The 23,022-nt window shown below is 28.7% G+C and overlaps 1 protein-coding gene across 15 annotated transcripts in view; it reads left to right on the top strand.

Annotated features, from left to right (window-relative positions):
• The window catches only part of LOC145260561 (protein Daple-like), a 322,031-nt gene that overhangs the window by 15,496 nt on the left and 283,513 nt on the right, over window positions 1-23,022 (top strand). For all 15 annotated transcript variants that reach the window (XR_013864328.1, XR_013864325.1, XR_013864323.1 and 12 more), the window contains exons 4-5: window positions 4,577-4,712; window positions 5,468-6,849. Coding sequence is in view for 7 of the 15 variants with exons in the window: in XM_080118815.1 (XP_079974941.1) it covers window positions 4,577-4,712; window positions 5,468-6,849 (1,518 nt within the window). In the remaining 8 variants the exon portion in view is untranslated. The remainder of the gene's footprint in view (window positions 1-4,576; window positions 4,713-5,467; window positions 6,850-23,022) is intronic.

The following is a 23,022-nucleotide window of genomic DNA, read 5'->3' as shown; positions in this document are numbered from 1 at the left end:
TCATGGTGTGATACAACACAGGTGCTTTCTTATGAATTTTCCTTTTATCAGAACATCCTTTGCAAAATTTAGGGTTAGTAACTAATTTTTAATTGTAGGATGATCACGGTCTAATTCTTTAGCTATTTCTAAGCTAGATATCTTATTAGGAATCCTTTAAACAATTTTAGATTTTTCAGCTTAACTCAAAGTACCTTTACGCCTCATCTTGCATATAAAATTGGCATGTTGAAACAGACTGCAAGTTACCAAAATGGCTACCGTTTGTTTACTATTGTGCAGATTAGCTTAGAATTTTAGATGTGCGCATGTTGGTGTTGCTATATAACATGCCAAGTTTCATTAATTTTTATTAAAAACTTGGAGTTAGAACAAAACAATTGAGTTGCATATAATTTCATTTGTTTTAGAAATGTTATCCAGAGAGTTTTGTATAGATTAAATGAATTCAAACCAGTTAAAAAGATAATTTCTTTTACAAATAACATTAAATTTATCAAATGAAACCTTAGGGATTGAGACAAGTGATACTTGAGATCTTAACTGATAAGAAAAACCGATTTTACTTTTTATATAGAAAACTTTAAGTGTTTCAACTGTATTACAAAATATAAAATTAGCTTTTATTTTGTATTTTTTGTTGGTCAGTAATAATCTTCATTGCTTTCTTGAACCATACAGTTTGCCAAAGGAATGAAGAACGAAACATTTACAACTACAAATGTGATACATCTGAATGAATCAAAGGCTTTTTTCCATATATTTAAGTTGCACAAAATAAAATAAATACTAAAATATTCATTAGTTCTATGATTAGTTATTTTTTTAAAAAATCCGTTTTAACTCTAATTAGATGTCATTTGCAATTCCATAAGTGTTCCATCAATTATTTTATTCATGGTCTATCACTTTTGCTTCTGTATTAGTGATGTTAAAGGTTAACAACACTTGGAATAGAAATCATTTGTCATTTACATCAACAAAACGAAAATGTTAATTATTTAACCTGTAGAGGAAAATAGATATAGTAAAAAGAGACTAATTTTGAATTTTACTTTTTAACATTTAACATGTTACTCATTGAGCTCTGATGATGCATGTCTACTAGAAGAATGCTCATTTCAGGAGAGCAAAATGAATTCCTGAACAGAACTTTTGATCCACTTTATATTTACTTACAAAGATTAACATCATTATGTAATGATAGTAAATTTTATATCTAAATTCTTATTCCAGTTTTGATTAAAATCCATTACAATATTTTAAATCTAGGAAATGTCTAAAATTTAAAGCTCAAGCTTCAAGGGTTCTAAGAAGAAACTGAAATGTAGGAAATCTTAATTAGTATCTCATGACTATAGATCAAGTTCTATGTAAATGTGATATATTCGAATTTTCAAATTGAAGACTGTACTCCTTAACACTCTTTAAAATACCCCAAAGAAACTAAAATTTGAGGGATATTTATTAATCAATATCTAAAATTATTAAAATTTCACAAAAATCAAAACTAGCTGAAATTTTACAAAGGGTTTCTGCCTCTTGTTTCCATATTTGCATAAAAATTAAATTATAGTCCAGATTACCACCTTGTAGACCTAAATTAATAATTATAGTTTAATCAATTAGGAGTCAATCATGTACAAATATATTAACATGCCTAACTGTGTGTGTGTGTGTGTGTGTGTGTGTGTGTGTGTGTGTGTGTGTGTATATATATATATATATATATATGATACCAGCAAATTCGTTCTTGAATATTGCCATTACTTGATATAGCGTTAGAAAATTGAAAAATGAAGACAGATCAGCAATGAGTTGCACAAAAGTAGCTTCTAAGCCGACGGCCAAACTCTGGTATTCTTTGGCACACATGGTGCAAACATTATTAAACAAAATACTAACCTAAATAAACAGTAAGAATAATAGAAACACTTAATAGGCCATTTTGTTATACTGTTAAAATGTTTTTCCAGTAATCTAGAATGTAAAAGAATTATTAATCCAAACAACTCCCCAAAAAAGGAAATGCTGGTTGAAGAAAGCATAAAAAAAAAATGAAATAATGAAGATTTCTCTGACTTTCTGTATGGAGAAAGTGTTAAGCTGGAAAAAATGTATAAATTATTGAAAGCAAATAAAATTGATACATATTTTCCAGAAAACATGCATTAAATTATAGTTGTTGTAGAATTCTATATACCATTTGTGCTTACAGAACTATGATAGTAAGTGAAATGTGGGAAAAATCACTTTATTATGAAGATTAATACCATTAATTCATAAATAGCTGAGAAACTGAAACTGACTCATTACTATCTTTACTGAATTTTGCCTTTTTAGTTTAATATGGACTATAAGTTTGGTTTAATATGGGCTATAAGTTTGGTTTAATATGGACTATAAGTTTGGTTTAATATGGACTATAAGTTTGGTTTAATATGGACTATAAGTTTGGTTTAATATGGACTATAAGTTTGGTTTAATATGGACTATAAGTTTGGTTTAATATGGACTATAAGTTTGGTTTAATATGGACTATAAGTTTGGTTTAATATGGACTATAAGTTTGGTTTAATATGGACTATAAGTTTGGTTTAATATGGACTATAAGTTTGGTTTAATATGGACTATAAGTTTGGTTTAATATGGACTATAAGTTTGGTTTAATATGGACTATAAGTTTGATTTAATATGGACTATAAGTTTGATTTAATATGGACTATAAGTTTGATTTAATATGGACTATAAGTTTGATTTAATATGGACTATAAGTTTGATTTAATATGGACTATAAGTTTGATTTAATATGGACTATAAGTTTGATTTAATATGGACTATAAGGATGAAAATGCAAAGTATTATCAAGTTTTTGATATTAGTACAATATCATTTAAGAATTCATTTAGTGAAGATTTTTGCATGCACTAGCCTAAATCTTTTTTTCTAAAAATGTGTTCATATTGTTATGAATTAATTACAAATGCAGTTTGATCACCAGTATGAAAAGGATGTTTTGGAAATTTCTAACATGAGATTAAATTTATGTGAATTTATTGTAAACTGGCAAGAATATTCTCCCTCCATTTGTATAATTTTGCTATCCTGCAAGGATTATATAATGCTTAAGAAGCATATACTACAGACTCCCAAAGGAGGAAGTAATGCCGAAGATGGTATTATGAGAAATTAACATAAACTGTCTCCATCCAAAGAAGAGGTAATACTTGGGAGGATTTCCCTGTAGAAGAAGGCAATGCCTTGGATTATTGTATCATGGCAATAGAACAGATACTGCACTTCCCCTTCCACACACACAAAAAATGCAGAAGGTAATTCCTGTGAAGATGTTATCATGACAAGATAACGGATACTATATTACAAAAGAGGTTGTAATACTTGGACAGATTTTTCATTTCCTTTTAAAAAAGATTGATCAGAACTGATACTACATTATCCACTGTCATTAAAAGATAATACAGTAATAGATTTAGTGTTTTTTTTTTTTCTCTCATTCTTTTCAAAATGCCTGATGATAAAAACATTGTTTATGGTTATTTGATCTTTTGGTTAAAGTCAGTGTTCTCAGCATCTCAGTGACATTAGATGTTTTACTATCAATGAAAATATTGCATATATATAAGAAAATACAGCAATGCAACTTTACAACTGTATATGAGAGATTATTAATTTATTAGAAACCATTTATAAAATAAATATACAAATTAAGACCTAAAACTGCCTGTGAGTATTTGCAATCTACTATATATATGATAAATAAGCACAACCTGTGTTGGTAATATAGTTAGAATAAATGGAAAAAAAGCTTTGATATAAACAATCTCCATTACTTTCTGGTGATAAGCTTTGATAAGTGAAATACTTGATACTCATTAGTAAAAAAAATATTTTGTTCAATTTGTTCTTGTATTTCTATTTCAAATCTTAATTCTTTTAATTTCACATTTTTATTAAAAAGAAATAGTTTTATTTTTTTACCCACTTGCAATTTTATTGATCAGTTGAAGGATAGCAGGAGTCTGATGAATTTTCAATTAATTCATGAAAAATATTTTTTACTTCATGATCTAGAAACCTTTATTAATGGTAATTTAAAGTATTTCTTTAAAAAAAATACTTTCAATTTCATCACCTATGATACATTAGATTCTCTAGTTTTTTCTGTCTAATCATCTCATCAGTTTCCTTTTTTCTAAATCAAATAAAACAATAAAACTTAAATTTCATGTCAAATTTCCTTTTTAATAATTTGGATCTTTATAAAAAAGCTAATTTTTTAATACAAAATATCATTTTCCGAGGGCAAATGTTTCCGCTTATCCTAAACAAATAAAATATGGAACTATGATGAGAGTTGATCATCTCCACTAGAAATGGAGCTCCCTATTTTAAATATGTTTCTTCCTTGTGGTATTCCAAATGTCTCATGGACATTGTTCAGTATCTTTATTAAATTTCAGTAATTTTGTTCTTTCTTTCTGTTATTAAACTTGCATATACTTTTTTGTTGATGGACTTATTTTGATGCAAGCATCTGGTTTTGTTTTATTTTCAGCAATTGGACACAGAAAAAGAAAAAGTTAGAGTTCTTACTGAAGAAAATGCTTTGTTGGAATTTAAGAATAAAAACAGGCTCCAAGAAACCACAACCCTTGAGCAGGAATTAGAACAAGCGCATGCAAGGACAAGTGGTGAGCTGTGTTTAATCTAATGGGTATAACTTTATAAAGTATTTAACATATGGTATATATTTTTTGATATAAAATTCCTTTCATCCTTAAGAAAAGTGACCTTTAATATTAAATTTAAAAAAAAACAAACTTGCAATATCAAACAATTAAACAATTAAGATAAAAATTAAGTTAAATTGTGTCCACCATGATAGATTGTAGAAGATTGTTATAGTTATATTGTATTCGCCCTATCAGCTGGGGTTGTAGAATATTCCAATTACATCTCTGCAGAGGGATAAAACAGCCACACCACCCATTTGCAAAAAAACAAAAAAAAAAAAAAATCAAATCCTTCTAATTTTGATTCAAAACTGAATTTTCATGATTCATCATTATTTAAACTCCAAAAGAAATGTGACTCCTCTTTCAGCTTTTTTTTTCTTTAATAAAAAAGGTGACTTCTAATCCATTAGTCTCTGCAGATGTTAACTCTGTTAAAAATTACCAAAAAACATGTAGATTATTTATTGAATATGAGGAAATTTAAGAATTTTAATTGTAAAACCTATTCAATCTTTTAATATATAAGAAGTTGAGACTATATTCTGAAAGCAAGGAGCAAACAAACAAAAGAATATTATTGCTGAAAAAAATTTTAATAAAAAATAATTGTTTTTGCTTTCTATAATCTCCATTAAATTTGAATAAATGGCGAAATTTTAAACAAAACTGTATATTAATGTACATATTTGATTTATTTATTTTATTTTCAGGTATCAGCCTCTCTGATCAACTGAGTGAGACTTCTAACACAAAAGTGTTGCGACTTGAACTTGAAAACCAACGACTGCAACAAAAGTTGGATGATTTACGAGACAATTCCCTTATTGAAAGCAATGCACTCAACGCAGAATTAGAAAAAGAGAATAAACGTCTTGCAAAAAAGGTTGAGTCTTTACAAGAGGAAATGAAATATCAGTCCGATACATGCATTGATCTTGAGCAAAAATCCAAAATGTTTGAGGAAGACAAGGACAAACTGTTACAAATGGTTGAAACAGTGAAAGAGAATGCTGACCGTCAACTGAGTGAAATGCAACGGGAGAAGGAACATTTAGCGGAGACGGTTGCAGCATTGAGAGACAGAAATGAAAAAACAAATGACACACGAGTTAAAGAATTGGAATCTGAAAACAAAAAACTCTATGATAAGATTTCTGCGTTTACTTCAAAATGTTCACAATTAGACTTTGAAAATCAACAAATGAAGAAATTGTGTGATCAGTTAAAAGCGTCGGCAGATCGACTGACGGAGGTTGAAAACTCAAACGTGAGTCTTGAACGCCGAAATGCTGATCTAAAGAATGCTGTGAGTACACTTAAATTGGCTTGTGATAAATATGAAAACACAGAACAAAACAATTCTCGTTTGGAGATCGAAAACAAGAAATTGAGCAAGACAATTGAGAGTTTGCAATTGTCACTCTCTAAGCAAGAGATGTTGATAGAGGAGCATATTTCTTTGACTGTTGAAAATCAGAAATTGCAGAAGACCCTTGAATCATTGAAAGGTGCCACTGACAATGTCTTAGAATTAGAACATGAAAAAGATGAGCTGAATCGTGAAATTCAGCAGCTGAAGAAAATTATTGAGTCTCAACGAATTGAGAGAGTCAAATATGAACAGATGGAAATGGACATTCTGGATATGGATAATGAAAATCAGAAGCTGCAAAAGACGTTGGAGATGACAACACGGCGCCTCCATCAGCTAGAACAGGATAATAATGACCTAGAGGTTGAGAATGAGAAGCTTCAAGTGTCTATCGAGACACTGAAGATCTCCTGTAAAAAACTAGAGAACAAAGAGAATGATAAGCAAGAATTAGAAAATGAAGTGAGCAAGTTAAGTAAAGAGAAATCCACATTGGAGAAAGAAAACAAAAAACTGAAGCATGTGTTGGAGGCAACTGAAGTTCATCTTGATGATTTGACCTCCAAACATAATGTACTTGACGTGGAACACAAAAATTTGAAGAAATTGCATGAAAAAAGTAAAGACAGTGTGGAAAAGATTCATGAATTTGAAAAGGAGAACAAAGATTTGCAACAACAGCTGCTCATTAACAAAAAGACACTGGCCACTCTGAGAGAGGTAAGTTACAAACTGGAAAAAGTTCCATATTTTTGTTTTACCTTTCGATCATATTCATTTGTTTTCTGGTTCTGATCTCATCAAAAGATGCTGTTAGAGATTTTTTTTTTTTTTTTTTACAGTTGAAAACTGGAACTTGCAAAAGACACTGAAGTCACTAAGGAAGCTATAAATTATCTTTTATTTTTAGATTTGAATGAAATTTTAACTATCAATAAATTCCATGAAATAATGGTAGTATTTAAATTCCATAAAAAATAATTCCGGTTTGTAAAACTTGAAATTTTTATTATTTCTAATGACTGCTCAACTCGACAAAAATAACTTTTTAAGCTAAAAACTTCACTCATTCTAGCTCAGTTTTGACATAATTTTTAATACAGCTGCACTATTTTGATTGTACAAGTTTGAGTTTTAATTTTATTACATCAGCAAAAAAATGTTGTGCTTTCACCAATTTTTCAAACCTTTACGGCATTTTTATAGATGTTAACTTCATTTCAGTTGCACTACTTGAATCGTGTAAGTTTGATTTCTTTGATTTTATTACCAAAACCCATCCATATTGTCTCTTTGTTTATTATTACTATTTTCTCTTACTCTCCTCAACTGTATTATATTGTTCCTATTTATCTTTGATACTTTTCATTTTTAATTTCCCCTCTCTCCATTTGTATTATATAGTTCTTGACACTAAATCTTTTATTTTCTATAGCTCTCTTCTCCTGTATTAAATATTTCTTTGTCGTTCTTGACACTGAATCTTCTGAAATCCAACTCTGGTATCTTACCTGTTGGGGACAAGGCTTTAGTTGGAGGGTAATGATGTCATAATAAAAACACCAGTTTCTGGTTAGTCATATGACTGGTTTAGGGGTAGACTTTTTGTCAGCCAGCCTAGTAACCCCTTTTTTCTCTATTAGTCTCCTAAATGGCTTATCTTTAGGTTGGCTTGTTTGAGGTCCAGAGGATTGAATGCTGGGAGTGGGGTGTTTTTAGCCTTTATTTGTCTTGATTCGATTCTACCTTTATCTCCTTTTTTATTTTATCATGCCTTCTATGTATCCACACAAAAAGCACCTTATAATAACATCAAAGGTTTCAGATCAAACTTTCCTGATGTTCAGTCCTTCGTTTTGGACAAATATCCTCACATTCTTGTTCTTTATGCGACAAATTTAGATTCTTCTATTGATAGTAATGATCTGCATGTAGAAATTTATTTACTTCTTGTCCATTTAAACTCTTCCATGCATTTGCATGGTCTTGTTATTTTTCTTTGCAAGGATCTCCCATTGTACGTGTCACTAGTCTTGAATCTCATGGATTTCCTTTTATTTGTTTGAGGTTGTTTTGCTGGACTCCACTTGCTATTTGTTCTTTTTATATGATTCACTGTCAGAAGACACTGACTGCTCTGTTGTTGATGCTATATCCACCATTATTGATAATGCATTACAACTTCATCTGTGAAGCTCTGTCTTCAGTGACTTTAATGCACACCATTTTGACTGGCTTTTTTTTTTTTTTGCACAGATCTTGCTGGTGAAATCTGTCAACTTTTCTCTCATGACTTGTCCCAAATTGTCACCTTCCCTACATGGTTTCTTGATAATGACCTTCATCAACCATCTTTACATGATCTTTTTCTCACGTCTGTTCTTAAAACATGTTCTATTTCCTCTTCTCCTCCATTGGGTTCTTTTGATAATGCTGCTATTAATGTTTAAATTGATTTTTCTGTTAAGTTTTCAATTGATTGTCCCTTTCATAGAAAGACATTTAACTACAGAGGGATGATTGGGATGGGCTTTGCAGTTTCCTAGGGTCATGTCTTTGGCATATCTCCAAATGCTGCTGCTAAAGAAGTTACTGACTGGTTTCTTGTTAGAATTGACATATTCATTCCTTATTGTCAAATCAAACTGCATTTTCCTTCCTGGTTTTCATGGTTGTTGCTCTGCCATTTCCCATAATCATTACTTCAGTCAGTATCTTCAGGATGGTTCTGAGGCTTCTAGACAATCCTATTGTAGAGCTAGCGATGCAAGAGAGCAATTTCTGAGAACAAATGATTTGTAACTTTATCACCTCTCAAAAGGTTAGCTCACATGATTTTTGGAGAATCTATAATAGTGTTATAATAGTGGCAACTCTGCTATTCTGCCTTTCTAATGGTTTTCAGGTCATCTCATTTTCTAAGGATAAGGCTGATCTCTTTGCTCATCTTTTTGCTGGCAATTCTTCTCTTGATGATTCTCGTGCAGTTCTTCCAGATTTTCCTTCGAAAACTGATCAAACTCTTGATTCTGTAATTATCATTCCAAAGATAGTTGCTAGAATTCTTGCTGGTCCTGACCAATCTAATGCTTCTAGTCCTGATTTTATTCCTGTTGTTCTCAAACATTATGCATCTGAACTTCCTTCTATCCTCTCAAAATTATTCAATTTCTATTTGTCTCTGTCCTGTTTCCCTTCTTGTTGGGAGAAGTCCTCTCTCGTCCTTATCTTTAAAAATGGTGATCGGTTTGACCAAACTAAATATAGTCCTGTTAGTCTTGTCTCTGTTATGAGCAAAGCAGCAATACACATGGGTGATAAAACACTTTGGATAATCAGATTTCAAGGAGGTTCTGCTAAAATAGTCATATTTTTTAAACCTAAGCACTATATAAAATACCACAGTTTTGTTCAGAAATGGATATACTTTCAAATGAATTAATAAATAATAATGTACATTATGTATTTAAGAGTTTTAAGCAAATAAAGTAATAAAAATATGAACATCAATAACAATGCTGTCGGTAAGGTTTTGTAAATGCTTGTACAGCATTTGGATGAAAGATTTTGCCATGAAATTTGGAAATGAATCGTACAAGAAATCACGGTACTCCTGCAGTATTTTACCCACCGATTTCACGATCTTAGCCGAGCGTTGACGAACGCTTTCGGCGTTAACGCCGACGAAAGCCGAGAATTCGGAGCTACGGTGCAAGAACGCTAAAAGTATGTGAATAGCAACAACATTACAAGGAAAAGATATTGCACACACACACACACACACACACACACAACAAAATGGATAAAATTAATACAAAAAATTTGGATAAAATAAATCACAAACACTTACCGTAAGTTTTTTTTAAAGAAAAAAAAATTTATTTTGTTGAATATTTTTTTTTTTTTTTTTTTTTTTGGTTCATTTTGTTTTCCGATAGCTTTTTTTTTGGGGGGGGGGGGATAAGCAACAGTAATAAACACTTCAATGTTTTTTTTTGTTTGTTTTTAACAAAACGTTATTAAACAGTAACAACAATATTTTTTTTTTTTTTTTTTTCAGTAATGTTTGTAGGGGGGGGGGGGACACAACAATTACTGTTTATCTTTAGTTCCGACTGGAAGATTTTCTACTGACTGTAGAGGCAAAGTAGGGAGCAAAGGGTTTTCAGAGGATGTGGAAAGAAAAAGCTCCTTCCCAAACCGGGTAGCCTTCCGCGATTTGATTTATTAAAGGGTTGTGTCCAAATTTTTGTCTCCACATAAATTCGCATAAATATGTTTCCAACAACTCCCGGTTTTTTGTTTTTTTTTATCGCTAAATTAAATAGCTGAAATGAAAGGCTGTGTATTTTTACTTTGAACAATAAAATAACTGAAATGAAACGCTATGTGTGTAATTCCAATGAAAATTATTCGTCTGCTGCGCGTTCGTTTGAAGCGCCCTGATTGGCTGATAGAGTATCGTACCGCTCGCCATGTCGATCAACGCTCGGCTAAGATCGTGAAATCGGTGGGTAAAATACTGCAGGAGTACCGAAATCACTTTTAATAGTGTAGGGATTCTAAAATACTTTCGAACACTGTTATGTTTTTTTTTGTTTTTTGTTTTTTTTTAAGAACTTCATGACATATTGAAAATTTGGAAAAAAAAAAAAAAAAATTGTACACCCACTGTTTTTTTTTTTTTTAATGTTTTTATCCATTAAAAGTGTAATTGTATATTTTATTTTGTAGTAGTAATTAGCAATTTAAAATGATGCTGTCTGAAAAAAATCATTTCTATTTGAGTTCAGAAAACTGTAGTAACAGTAATTACAGCATCAGCGGCAATAACACAACTGTAAACGGACGTTTTTTTTGCTGACTTTTATTCTAGAATGAATATTTTTTTTAATTGAAAATATGACTATAAAAACCGTTTTTACATGTTTAGCTAGAGCTATTTTGTTATTAATATATAATTAGTTTAATTAGAGCTGTTTGGTTATCAGAATATATAATTAAAGTCATCCCAACTAGCCTGGTGTTATGAACTTGTTCAACTTGTAATTTCTCATATATTTCTGATCAAATTTAAAAAAATATTTATATGATTGAATAGACGAGAAAATAAGCTTCCTAAATGTGTAACTTGCATGCACTTTTATCCATTGCATTAGTTTTTAATGGCAAATTAATTGGTGTTTAGCTTTTTTCAAAATGTATTTTTACATGTTCATTTGTTTAGCAAAGTAGGTAGCAAATCTCTATCAGTATTCTTGAAATTTTATAAGCAAGTAACTATATAGAAAAAAAAATCTTTAAATCTTGGTATTTTTCACTCACTTTATTCAGTAACATGAAAAAGACAGTTTAATGAAAATAGATTTTTACTATAGTTTTCTCACTTTATGATAGCCTGTTGGTTTCAGTGTAGCCTTCATAAATCTTTTAGTATTTTATACTCCCCTCATGTATGTGTGTAACAAGTTGGGCTTTTTTTTTTTTTTTTTTTTTTTTCCAGGAAAAATGCAGTAAGAAAACATGATTTTAAAGTTAAAATATAATTTAAAATTTTTCTTTTTAAATGTTAACAACACGTAATTATTACTCCGTTTTTGTTGTCTCTTTCTATTAAGATAACAGTTTGCTAGTATTGATGAGCTGGTTGGGAGAACTCGGCCAAGGTTCTATTCTGTCCCATTTAAACCTGTCTCTTCCAACAACCACTAAACTACCAACAAACAACCAATTAGTTTTAAAGAGATCTGTTATGTTCTTCAATGCCAAATAAAGAATACTACTTGGTTGCCCCCTTTCTGTCCCCCCCCACATCTTATCTCTCAACCTAGGAAATTCTTACATGGTAAGAAGAGATGATCATAATATTGAATGATGTAACTCTGTTTAAATTGTGTGTATCTGTTCTTAGTGTTATTTATCCTACATTTTTACACCTATTTTCTGTATTATTATTAGTGTGTACAGCTCATAGAAATGAGACAGTCCATTTCTAATATTCAAACTTAATTCAGTTTTCATGAACATGTAAATAGGAGAAATGAAAGAATGGTGTTAGTAAAAGAATACATCCATGAGTATGGATGAAAAAAAAGGTTAGAAAGTTTATGCAATCAATGACCAGTTTCTTATATATTGTTTAATGAGATTTCTTTGTAATTGAATGTAAAATGAAAATGTTCTTCTACACACACCCCTCTCATGTGTCCTTTATTGCCACCTGTTACATCATGTGGAATAGTGTTGACAGAAATCTTGTCATAATGCTTATTCATTTCATGTGTGGATTCCTTGGGGGTTTTTAATGCTCAGGAATTCATGTTACTCTCAGCCATAAATCGTAATTATCATTTTTTTCAATTTCTATACTTTTCAAGTTATAAATAAAGTGTAGTCCTTGATATTTATTAATATCTATTGTAAACAAAACTCGCATATTATTGTAACAAAACAGAAAATGATGCAAAATTAATACTCATTTGATTCCTCATAAAATTTTATTTAAAATACTTTATTTTGATGTGGAGTTGGAAATAAAGAGATACCACATAGATAATATAGGTTCTTTTTGGAATAGATTCTTTTTCATATTATTATTATACTGAATGTGAGTTTACTTGTTTTCCTAAGGATTTTTTTTATAAACTTTAATAACACAAAATACATGCTAAAATATTTTAGTTTTTGTATTAAGTTGTGTTAGAAAAAAAAATCTGTTTTAATTAGCAGTAATTTTTTAATTAAGTAAACAAGCAACCCGTTTCTATTAGCTCTTGCCTCTCTCACTTTTATCACCTATTCAACCGATTGTCATAACTAAGAATACTCTAGCTGAGAGTTCAACATTAAAACTAACATTAATTCAAACTAATACATAGAGGACATTTTTAAGGCTGTTGTAAGGAAGGTGAGCTCCCTTTGCCAAATTAGAAAATTTCTCACACTTGCTAAGATCTTATATCTCTAAAATGTCACATGCAAAGAGTATTGTCACATCTGGGCTGATGCACCAACCACCAGCCTTTCCCACTAATAGGCTCCAAACAAAAGCTTCTAATCTAATAAATCCAGCACTGTCAGCCAAGATCCAACCTCTGTCCTATCGCCATAATGTTGCATCCCTGTGCTTGTTTTACAAGTACTTTAATAGAATGAACTCAACGAACTTGCACAACAGGTACCTCATCAATGTAAATACGCCAATTGACCAAGCCAGTAACATCCTCACACTTAAATGCAGAGATACCCAAATTCCGAAAGGCTTTTTACTCTGATAGCTTCTTTCTTCAAACTATTAGCCTTTGGAATTCACTCCCTGCCTTCTCTAATCGTACCAACATGCAGACGTAAAAATATGATGCGAATAAACAGCTTGCTACATAACTCCCCACTTATGATATTCAGAAGGTGTGGCCCTTAATTCACAGTAGCCCTTACGTCTCTAGCAATTACCTAATACCCTTTTTCTTCCTCCAACTATTTTTAGTGAATGATGTTACCGAATTTGACTGCTCTAAGTCCTGGTTGGTCTCTTGGTGCTCAAGTCACTCTGGCAAAGGCCCTTGGTATTGAAATGTCCTGTCCTCGAATCAATACTTTCTCCATATTGTGAAAAGATTAAAAGAGCAAATTGTCCATCATTAGTCGCCAAAGTTTATATCACTAGGAAGCAAAGATAATTTAAGCCAAAAGAAGAGACTGGTCTTTTTGAATAAAATAAGTCATTCATTGAGTCTTAACTTAGGCTCTTAATATTCATACTTTTTCAAATGTGTTCTAAAAATAGCCGAGGTTTTTTTTTAGTTGATGTCTTGAATATCTGCAATTAAAATCCAAGAATAATTCTTTATAATTTGAAAATGGTCAGCTATTTTAACCCCAAGGATGCTGCCTATATCTCTTCTGCATTATACATTATTTTAACTTGTTTAATCCCCTTAATATTTAACTCCATCCTTGTATATAATACATTAATACTGTGTGTGCATATATATATATATATATATATTACTTGTTTATTGTTATATAAACATGCTCACATCCCGCTGCTACAAATAGCCACTTGTTTCAATCAAACAACAGATATCATCAGGCAGCGACTTGACTATTCAAAAGTTCAATGAATAATGGATTTTTATTTTAGGTAGGAACTCTTTAGAAGTTGGAGTTAGAAAACTTAAAACACAGGACTTTAATTGAATAAAAAAGTAAAAAGGGAGAGGCAATTTAAATAAAGTTAAAAGATTACAATGGGGAGAGAGTGATTGAGAAGAGAAAAAAGGAATAGAGACAGAAATAGAGAAAGAAAATATAGAGAAAACAAAATAGAGAGAAAAAGAAGAGAGAAAATATATATATATATATATATATATATATGATATGGAGAAGAAAAGAAAAAAGAAATAAGAACTAGAAGGAAAAGGAAAGAACAATGAGATCTAGTTAAATAGAGAAAGAGAGAAAGTAAGAATTTGACAGTATATAGAAAAAGAAAAAAAAAAAAAGAAAAAAATCTGCGTGTCAACCAATTTATGAACAATTATACAATTCAGTAATGAAACATTATTACAAATACAAACAGAAGATACAATCCAAGCGTCAGAAATGAACGTGTCAAAAAAGGCAGTGAATGTATTCGGCTAGCATATTTATCCTCTTACATACGTCCACGAGTAAAATCAACGCAATTCAAACATACGTCTACCATTAATTAGGCCCTTTATGCTAAATGATATAAGTTTAAAGTTTTCGCGTTTTTATTAGATAAATATATGAATAAAAGAAAAAAATAATAAAACAATATTAAAATTATTATTAATAACAATAAACATAATAGTAATGATAATAATAATAATAAAAACAGAATAAAATTAATATTTATTATCTTTTTAATATAACATATTTAGCCATAAGAGGGGATTAAATAAATTAAATAGGTCCAATAATTATAAATAAAAAAACTACTAATATTTATGTATATAAAAAGAATACAATACAAATATATATATATATACACACACATATATATATATCCAAATATACACACATACACACACACACATATATATATATATATATATATATATATATATACATATACATGCACATAAGTAAAGGTGTAACTATACTATTAAGTTGGAAGTTTAAGCTATTTAAGTATAGATATAAAGTCATATTAAATCACAAAATAATACATTCAATACCAGATTACTAATAACACAGATACAAGTACACTTACCTATAAATATATTCAGGCAAAAGAAGTAATTAAATCAACGAAATACTCAAAAATAGCGACGCACAGGTAGATAGTACCCAAATTAAAAATAATAAGATACATATGTATATACTCACAGAGAACCAACCGACATACTAATAAGCATATATATATATATATATATATATATATATATATATATAATCTTATGTATACACATACATACAAAAAATACACAAATATATGCACACAATCATATACTAATAAACAACAACGCACACACACATATATATATACTCACACATAAATATGTATAATTTACATAAATTATATATATAGAAATACATAAGAATACAAATAATTTGGCAAGGGTACAGATAGATGCATACACACAAAGAAACATACAAATGGATTGAATAAACATGGGAGGGTATACCAAATAATATAGAAATATATAGATCTAAGTACACACGGTCATAAAATAAATACATAGACACATACATATACACATAGACACACAGGTATATAAGATAGGAGAAGTAAAGAATGAAATCAGGAGAGGAGAAATTATATTAATAGAATTTTAATAAATTATAGAAATCAGTGACAATTTTTAATTTATTTAAATTTATATCTAAACTAAATTACTTAAAAGATGGGTTTTATAATGTTTGCAATTAATTGAATTTTCGTGCTTCTTATTTAATAATTTATCTCTTTCTCTAAAAGTAAGTATAAATAATTTCTCATAAAGACATAGGTAGCAAGGCGAGTTTAAAGATGAACAGGTTTTCGCTTTCTTTAAAATTTTCCAATTTACTATTGGGGAGTAACCTTGCTCTACTAGTTCATTGTAATATTTAGACAAGGAAGTTCTATTTTTGTACTCATTATTTTCAAAAGAGCACTTGTGACCGGTAAATCTTTCTTTAAAATTGTTATTTGTCATTCCTATGTAATATTTTTTTTCATTCGGATTTTCCTTAGTAGAAATAGTTGCTTGGTACACTACAGAAGTAATTTGACAATTTCCTTTAAGAGGGCATTTTGATTTAATTCTACAGTTACAACTTTCGGTAGCAATGGGTGTGCTATTTTTGTTTAATATTTTGTTATTATGTTTTTTAATTATTTTTTCAAGGTTTTCATTACAGCTATAACTAAGTTTTATTGTATTTTTATTGAAAATTTTATGTAGTATGTTATTAATAGGGAAGTGCTTTTTAATTAAGTTTAAGAATTTCATTCCTAGATTTGTTTTAAGTTTCAGATTAAAAGGGGGATTGTACCACAGGATTTTTCTCTTACGGTTTCTATTTGTATTTGTGTTTGGGTGTGTTGGTTCTATGAACTCAATTTGGGTGTTTTTGTATCCACTATCCTTAAGGGCCCTGTTATAGAAATATTTATGTTTATTAAATGTTTCCATTACTTTTGAATATAAAATAAACCCGAGTATATATATATATATATATATATATATATACTGACCGGCAAATTGATGGAGTATTTTTGATTTTCGTAACAGTCTGTCTTTAACTACTAAAAATCAGGTAATTATTCTAATCAATATAAAATTTTCACCGATTATTAAGTAAAGAATATATGTGTGTAGCATTTTTTTTTTTTTTTTTTTTTTCATATTCGTTATATAAATATATTTTTGGGGACTTCATACCCTCAATCATCATTTGTCCCTTGTTCAACCCCTTAAAGTCCATTAAGCACACACTCATTTTGTGGTAGGAGGGTGAATGAGTGTAAAAAACAAAAACAAAAAAAATTTTTTCGCAGGGTGTCTTCAATATCAAAGTTTGAAATCCGTAATTTGAATGTTTAATTTTTTTTATCTTTTGCATCTTGAAGTTTGAATATGTTATCAATAATTATCTTTCAGATAATAAAAATATTACAGGTAAAAGAAAATATTTTTTTACGAAAACACTAAAATATGCATACTTTTAAATTTTTTAAAATAGATTCAAAATTTAATTTTAGAATGTGTAAACTTTCCATGTACCAGTTCATAAAGAATACTTTAAAGAATCGAAAACAAAAAAACAGGATGTGAAAATTATAATTATTAACTATATCTGCAACTGTCGTTTTGTTAGATTTTTTTCAAGATCAGTAACCCATTATGGTTTACAAAAGTTATCTCCCTTTTTTAAGATTAACTATACCTATGAAGACATGGATTTCCCTAGATGATGGTTGTGACATCCCAACAAGTTGCATCCCCTCAGAGGGTTACCAAAAACGGCCCTTTTAAGGGCCACCAAATTCTAATGAAAATTTTTGTCAACTTCATTTATGTAATAAAGAATTGGGGAAAGTAATTTATGGAAAAAGAGTGTGGCTCATTGGTTATTAGAAAATAAGAATGGAAAAATGATTTTAATCATGAAATTAAAAATTGACTAAAAGTGATATTAAAACTGTGAAATGTCAAAAATTTATGTTTGATGTAAAAATAGAAAAAAAGCAGTTTTTCTTTACTTATAATGTATTAGGAAAAATTTAAAGCTTGATTGATCAATTATTATGAAGGAAAAAATTATAAAGCTAAAAATAACATAAATGGCATTTGTAATTATAATTTAATTCAGTTATTTAAAAAAATGTGTTTGCCTATTCAGTTACATGAGAAGTCATAAATAAATATTTAGACGCAGGTGGGTTCCCATACCTAAAATCCAAGATGGTGGCATGTATGTAGGTATCCCAAACTGGCCTAGTTTAGGTGCGAAAACTAGTAAATAAAGTAAAATTTCCCTTAACTTCAACTTGCGATATCTCGTTTGTTTTTTGGGTTATTTTGATATGGTTTTGATTTAAATAAACTTTAATCTTTTGTCTTTATAGATATATAATTCTTTTTCTTGTGTCTTTAATAGTTTTTTTTTTTCAGGATTTTTCAAGTTATGCCTCTAATTTTGGTAAATGTCGCTTTATTTTTTACACAAAAAAAATGTTGATGTTTTTCAAATTTGTTGCGCTTCATATTATGAGTCTCTAAGTATATAAAAATGGTATCATTTTAAAGAAAAAAGGTCACTTAATAACATGGTGAGGTTATTAAAAGGTTATAAGTGTTTTTTCTAAAAAAAAATCCAACTTGAAAACTTCAGTGAAAAAAACATGAAAGAAATTTTATAGTAAGAATTCTGAAAAAGGCATCTTTTTGTAGAGGAATATCTCCTCTTTAATAATCTGTTGGTGTCATGTTTATGGCCCCATAAATCAAGGAGCGCACACTAATAAAAGTTGGGGTACCTACAGAGATTTTCAACTTAATGCCAGAGAGACCAATTATCAACTGTCAGCTAGCCAGTAGCAGCACAACCTACTGACTGACTGAACGGAAAAACATAAACAACTCGTTTCACTATGGACTTACCAAAGTTCTTAAGTGAGTTTGTTTTTTCTTTATTATTTAAAAGTTATAGAAAGATATTTTTTTAATTAATATTTTTAGAACGTCATTAAAAAAAATGAAAATTTACAATTTAAAAAATAATGCCAGTTTATTTTCTATAGCTTTTTTCAAACTTTCATATTATCTTTCATCGCTTTCTCCTTCGGTTACGGTTGGATAAACTTTAGCATTGTTAAATTATTTTAATTAAATTCCATAAACAAAACGTTTGGCTAGTGACTTATGACGATAAAGTATATGTTTTTGTTATTGTTCAGAAATATAAGTTTTTTTTAATTATGAAAAAAAAAAAAGAGAATTAAAAAAAAATTATGTAAAATAAATTACTTAAAATAAGCATTATTTATTTACTAAGTTTTTGTTTCTTTGTTTTGGATTCGTAAAACATGTCAACATTTACACTTTGTAGAAAAAAACTGACTAAATATAAAAACTCAGTTCCAAGGCTATATATTAGCAAATATATTAAATTATTTTGTCCTAAAATTGTAAAATAACTACATAAAAACTTTTTATGTCAGCATTAACAGAAATTGTGACAGAACGCATATTAATTTTTTTTTTGTCTTCACCCGTACATACACTCATAAACAATAAAAGTGGTTGCAGGACAGAATGGCTGGCATTCTGCAGCAAAGAAGGGTACCAATCTCAAATCACGAGTTATCGGGCAAATAGGTTTAATTCTCTATTTGAAAATGCCCTGGCAATATATCACCATAAAGAGCACATAAAATTATTTTTATCTGTGTTTGCAACATCTTGCAATATGAAATTACAGAGTGTTTTGGCTGACATTTCTGATGAGAGACTACATTCCCTACTTGCTGAAGTTGGTTTGCTGAACATTAATTTGACCAAACCTTTCTGGAAACTTGTTAACAGCACTGTTCAGTATGTTGACTTCCATCACTATATCAAGAAAATGGCTCTAAGTTTAGAATGCTGGATCAACAATCCCCAGTTGTTATTAAAATCTGACTGTAAAGGTGTATTTAATGGGGAATTCTTTGAGGAAGGCAATGTGTCTCTCTGTATTAGTCTCACGGCCCCTGAACTTGTTTTAGAATGTTTGCGCAAGATACTCAGTTCCTCATAGTCACTAAGCACCAGTTGCATGACTTTTTAGAAGGAGGTGCTTTTGGAAAAGATGTAGATCAGGAGACGAGAGATGCCTTGAAGAGCTGCCCTTTAACAAATCTGTCAGGTGAGCATGCCTTTGGAGATTTAGATTTTAGCATGCAAACAAAACGACATGCATCACTACATAATCGATCATCTTCAAATATGCTTAAGCGCAATCGGACAACAGCTTGGTTGGAAGTAATACCATCAACAAAGAGGCAATCCATTCTGAGCATCTCCAGAAAACATGCAAAACATTTGCGACAAAAACATGCACAACAAGAAGCCCTTGTGAAACTTTGTGTCCAAGAAAAAATTGCACAAAATGAAAGATTAAAGAAGGCAAAAGAACGTCAAGCTGCTGCTGAGAAAGAGAGAATTATTAACTCTGTTATTAAGCATGGTGGTCCAGTGAAGTCTGATAAACAGATAAAAAAAATTTCAGAAAGTGGTTTGGAAGCACTCAAAGACCAATTGAGATACCTCAAGGTTGTTTTAGGTGTCAAAATCAACACCAGTGGAAATAAAGTTCAACTGGAAGCTGCTCTCTCTGACTACTTGAAAAGAAATCCAATTGATTCATCTCCACCTCCACCAAAGCAACAAAAAATGCCTTCCCTAAGTGAATCTGCTGAACATTCAGATAACTCCTGCAGTTGTGATGAAGATCCATCTCAGGATATCAGTTATGAACATCAAGAACAATGGGTAGCTGTCTACTATGACACCAACTTTTACATTGGCCAAGTCATTGATATTATATCTGCATCCAGCGCTGTAGTAAAATTTTTAATGCAAACAAAAAGTAGAAAAGATTATTTTCGATGGCCTTTTATCAGATGACATTGCACAAGTAGAGTAAGCATTTGTCTACAGATGGGATTTTGAGGTAATGCCAGTTTCAAGTGATGGTAGGATTTGGAGGGTTCCTGAGATATCTACCATAGCAGAAGCCTATGAAAGAATTCTGAGAGAAGATCGATAAGAAAGGAATTGTAGTAAGACCTAAAATATCTTTCTTACTTGTTTTTCAATTTGTAAGTTTTTCAATGTTTAAAAAAAATGATTTGTGCCTTTTTTTTGTATAAAAAATTTCTAAATATTGTCATCGGTGCTTTTTTGGCGAGTTTAAATTTCCCAAAGTAAAAGTATTTCTGTGGCAAAAAGTTTTGTTATTAGAAACAAGGCAACCATTTTTTTGAATTCCTCACTCCAAAATTAGTAAAGTTGCAAAGTTTCAAGCTTCTAACTTCAATGGTTAAATTTTTACAGCAATTTCAGTGACGTATACTTTTGACTCATTTTTTTTTACCTTTTTTGCCCTTTTTACAAAATTGCCTGTTTGACTGCTTTTACATGGTCCGCAATTGAGTGGTTTTATCAATTTATAATTAAAAGAAAGAATTATCTTGATCTCTAATGTGTTTTGAATCATACTAAGAAGATTCAATACATTAGCTACTAAAATGAAATTGATATGAACAGATAAAGTTATATATATATATATATCCATATATATATATATATCCATATATATATATATATCCATATATATATATATCCATATATATATATATATATATATATCCATATATATATATATATCCATATATATATATATATCCATATATATATATATATCCATATATATATATATATATATCCATATATATATATATATATATCCATATATATATATATATATATATCCATATATATATATATATATATATCCATATATATATATATATATATATATATATATATCCATATATATATATATATATCCATATATATATATATATATCCATATATATATATATATATATATATATATATATATATATATATATATATATATATATCCATATATATATATATATATCCATATATATATATATATATCCATATATATATATATATCCATATATATATATATATCCATATATATATATATATCCATATATATATATATATATATATCCATATATATATATATATATATATCCATATATATATATATATATATATATATATATATATATATATATATATCCATATATATATATATATATCCATATATATATATATATATATATCCATATATATATATATATATATATATCCATATATATATATATATATATATCCATATATATATATATATATCCATATATATATATATATATCCATATATATATATATAGATATATCCATATATATATATATAGATATATCCATATATATATATATATATATATCCATATATATATATATATATATATATATATATATCCATATATATATCCATATATCCATATATATATATATATCCATATATATATCCATATATCCATATATATATATATATATATAGAGAGAAAATAAAAAAGGAACAAACCGTATTATGTGTTCACCAACGTTTCGTCTTTATTTCGAGACTTCCTCTGGGTGAATGAGATTAAGAAACCAAAAAATATACCAGTACAAAAAATATTTGAAAAAGTTTCACGTGCACAGTGTGACGCAGTTCTATTTAAGAGAAACGGAAAAAATGATGTTGGAAATTCAAAAAGGAAGGGGGGCTTATATATATGGATATATATATATATATGGATATATATATATATATATATATGGATATATATATGGATATATATATATATATGGATATATATATATATATGGATATATATATATATATATGGATATATATATATATATATGGATATATATATATATATATGGATATATATATATATATATGGATATATATATATATATGGATATATATATATATATATGGATATATATATATATATATGGATATATATATATATATGGATATATATATATATATATATGGATATATATATATATATATGGATATATATATATATGGATATATATATATATATGGATATATATATATATATCCATATATATATCCATATATATATATATATATATATCCATATATATATCCATATATATATCCATATATATATATATATCCATATATATATCCATATATATATATATATCCATATATATATATATATATCCATATATATATCCATATATATATATATATATATCCATATATATATCC

Source organism: Euprymna scolopes, chromosome 36 (genome assembly GCF_053919585.1).
Source record: "Euprymna scolopes isolate OS-2025 chromosome 36, ASM5391958v1, whole genome shotgun sequence".
NCBI classification, from domain to species: domain Eukaryota; kingdom Metazoa; phylum Mollusca; class Cephalopoda; order Sepiida; family Sepiolidae; genus Euprymna; species Euprymna scolopes.
This window is presented reverse-complemented; position numbering and strand designations above follow the sequence as displayed.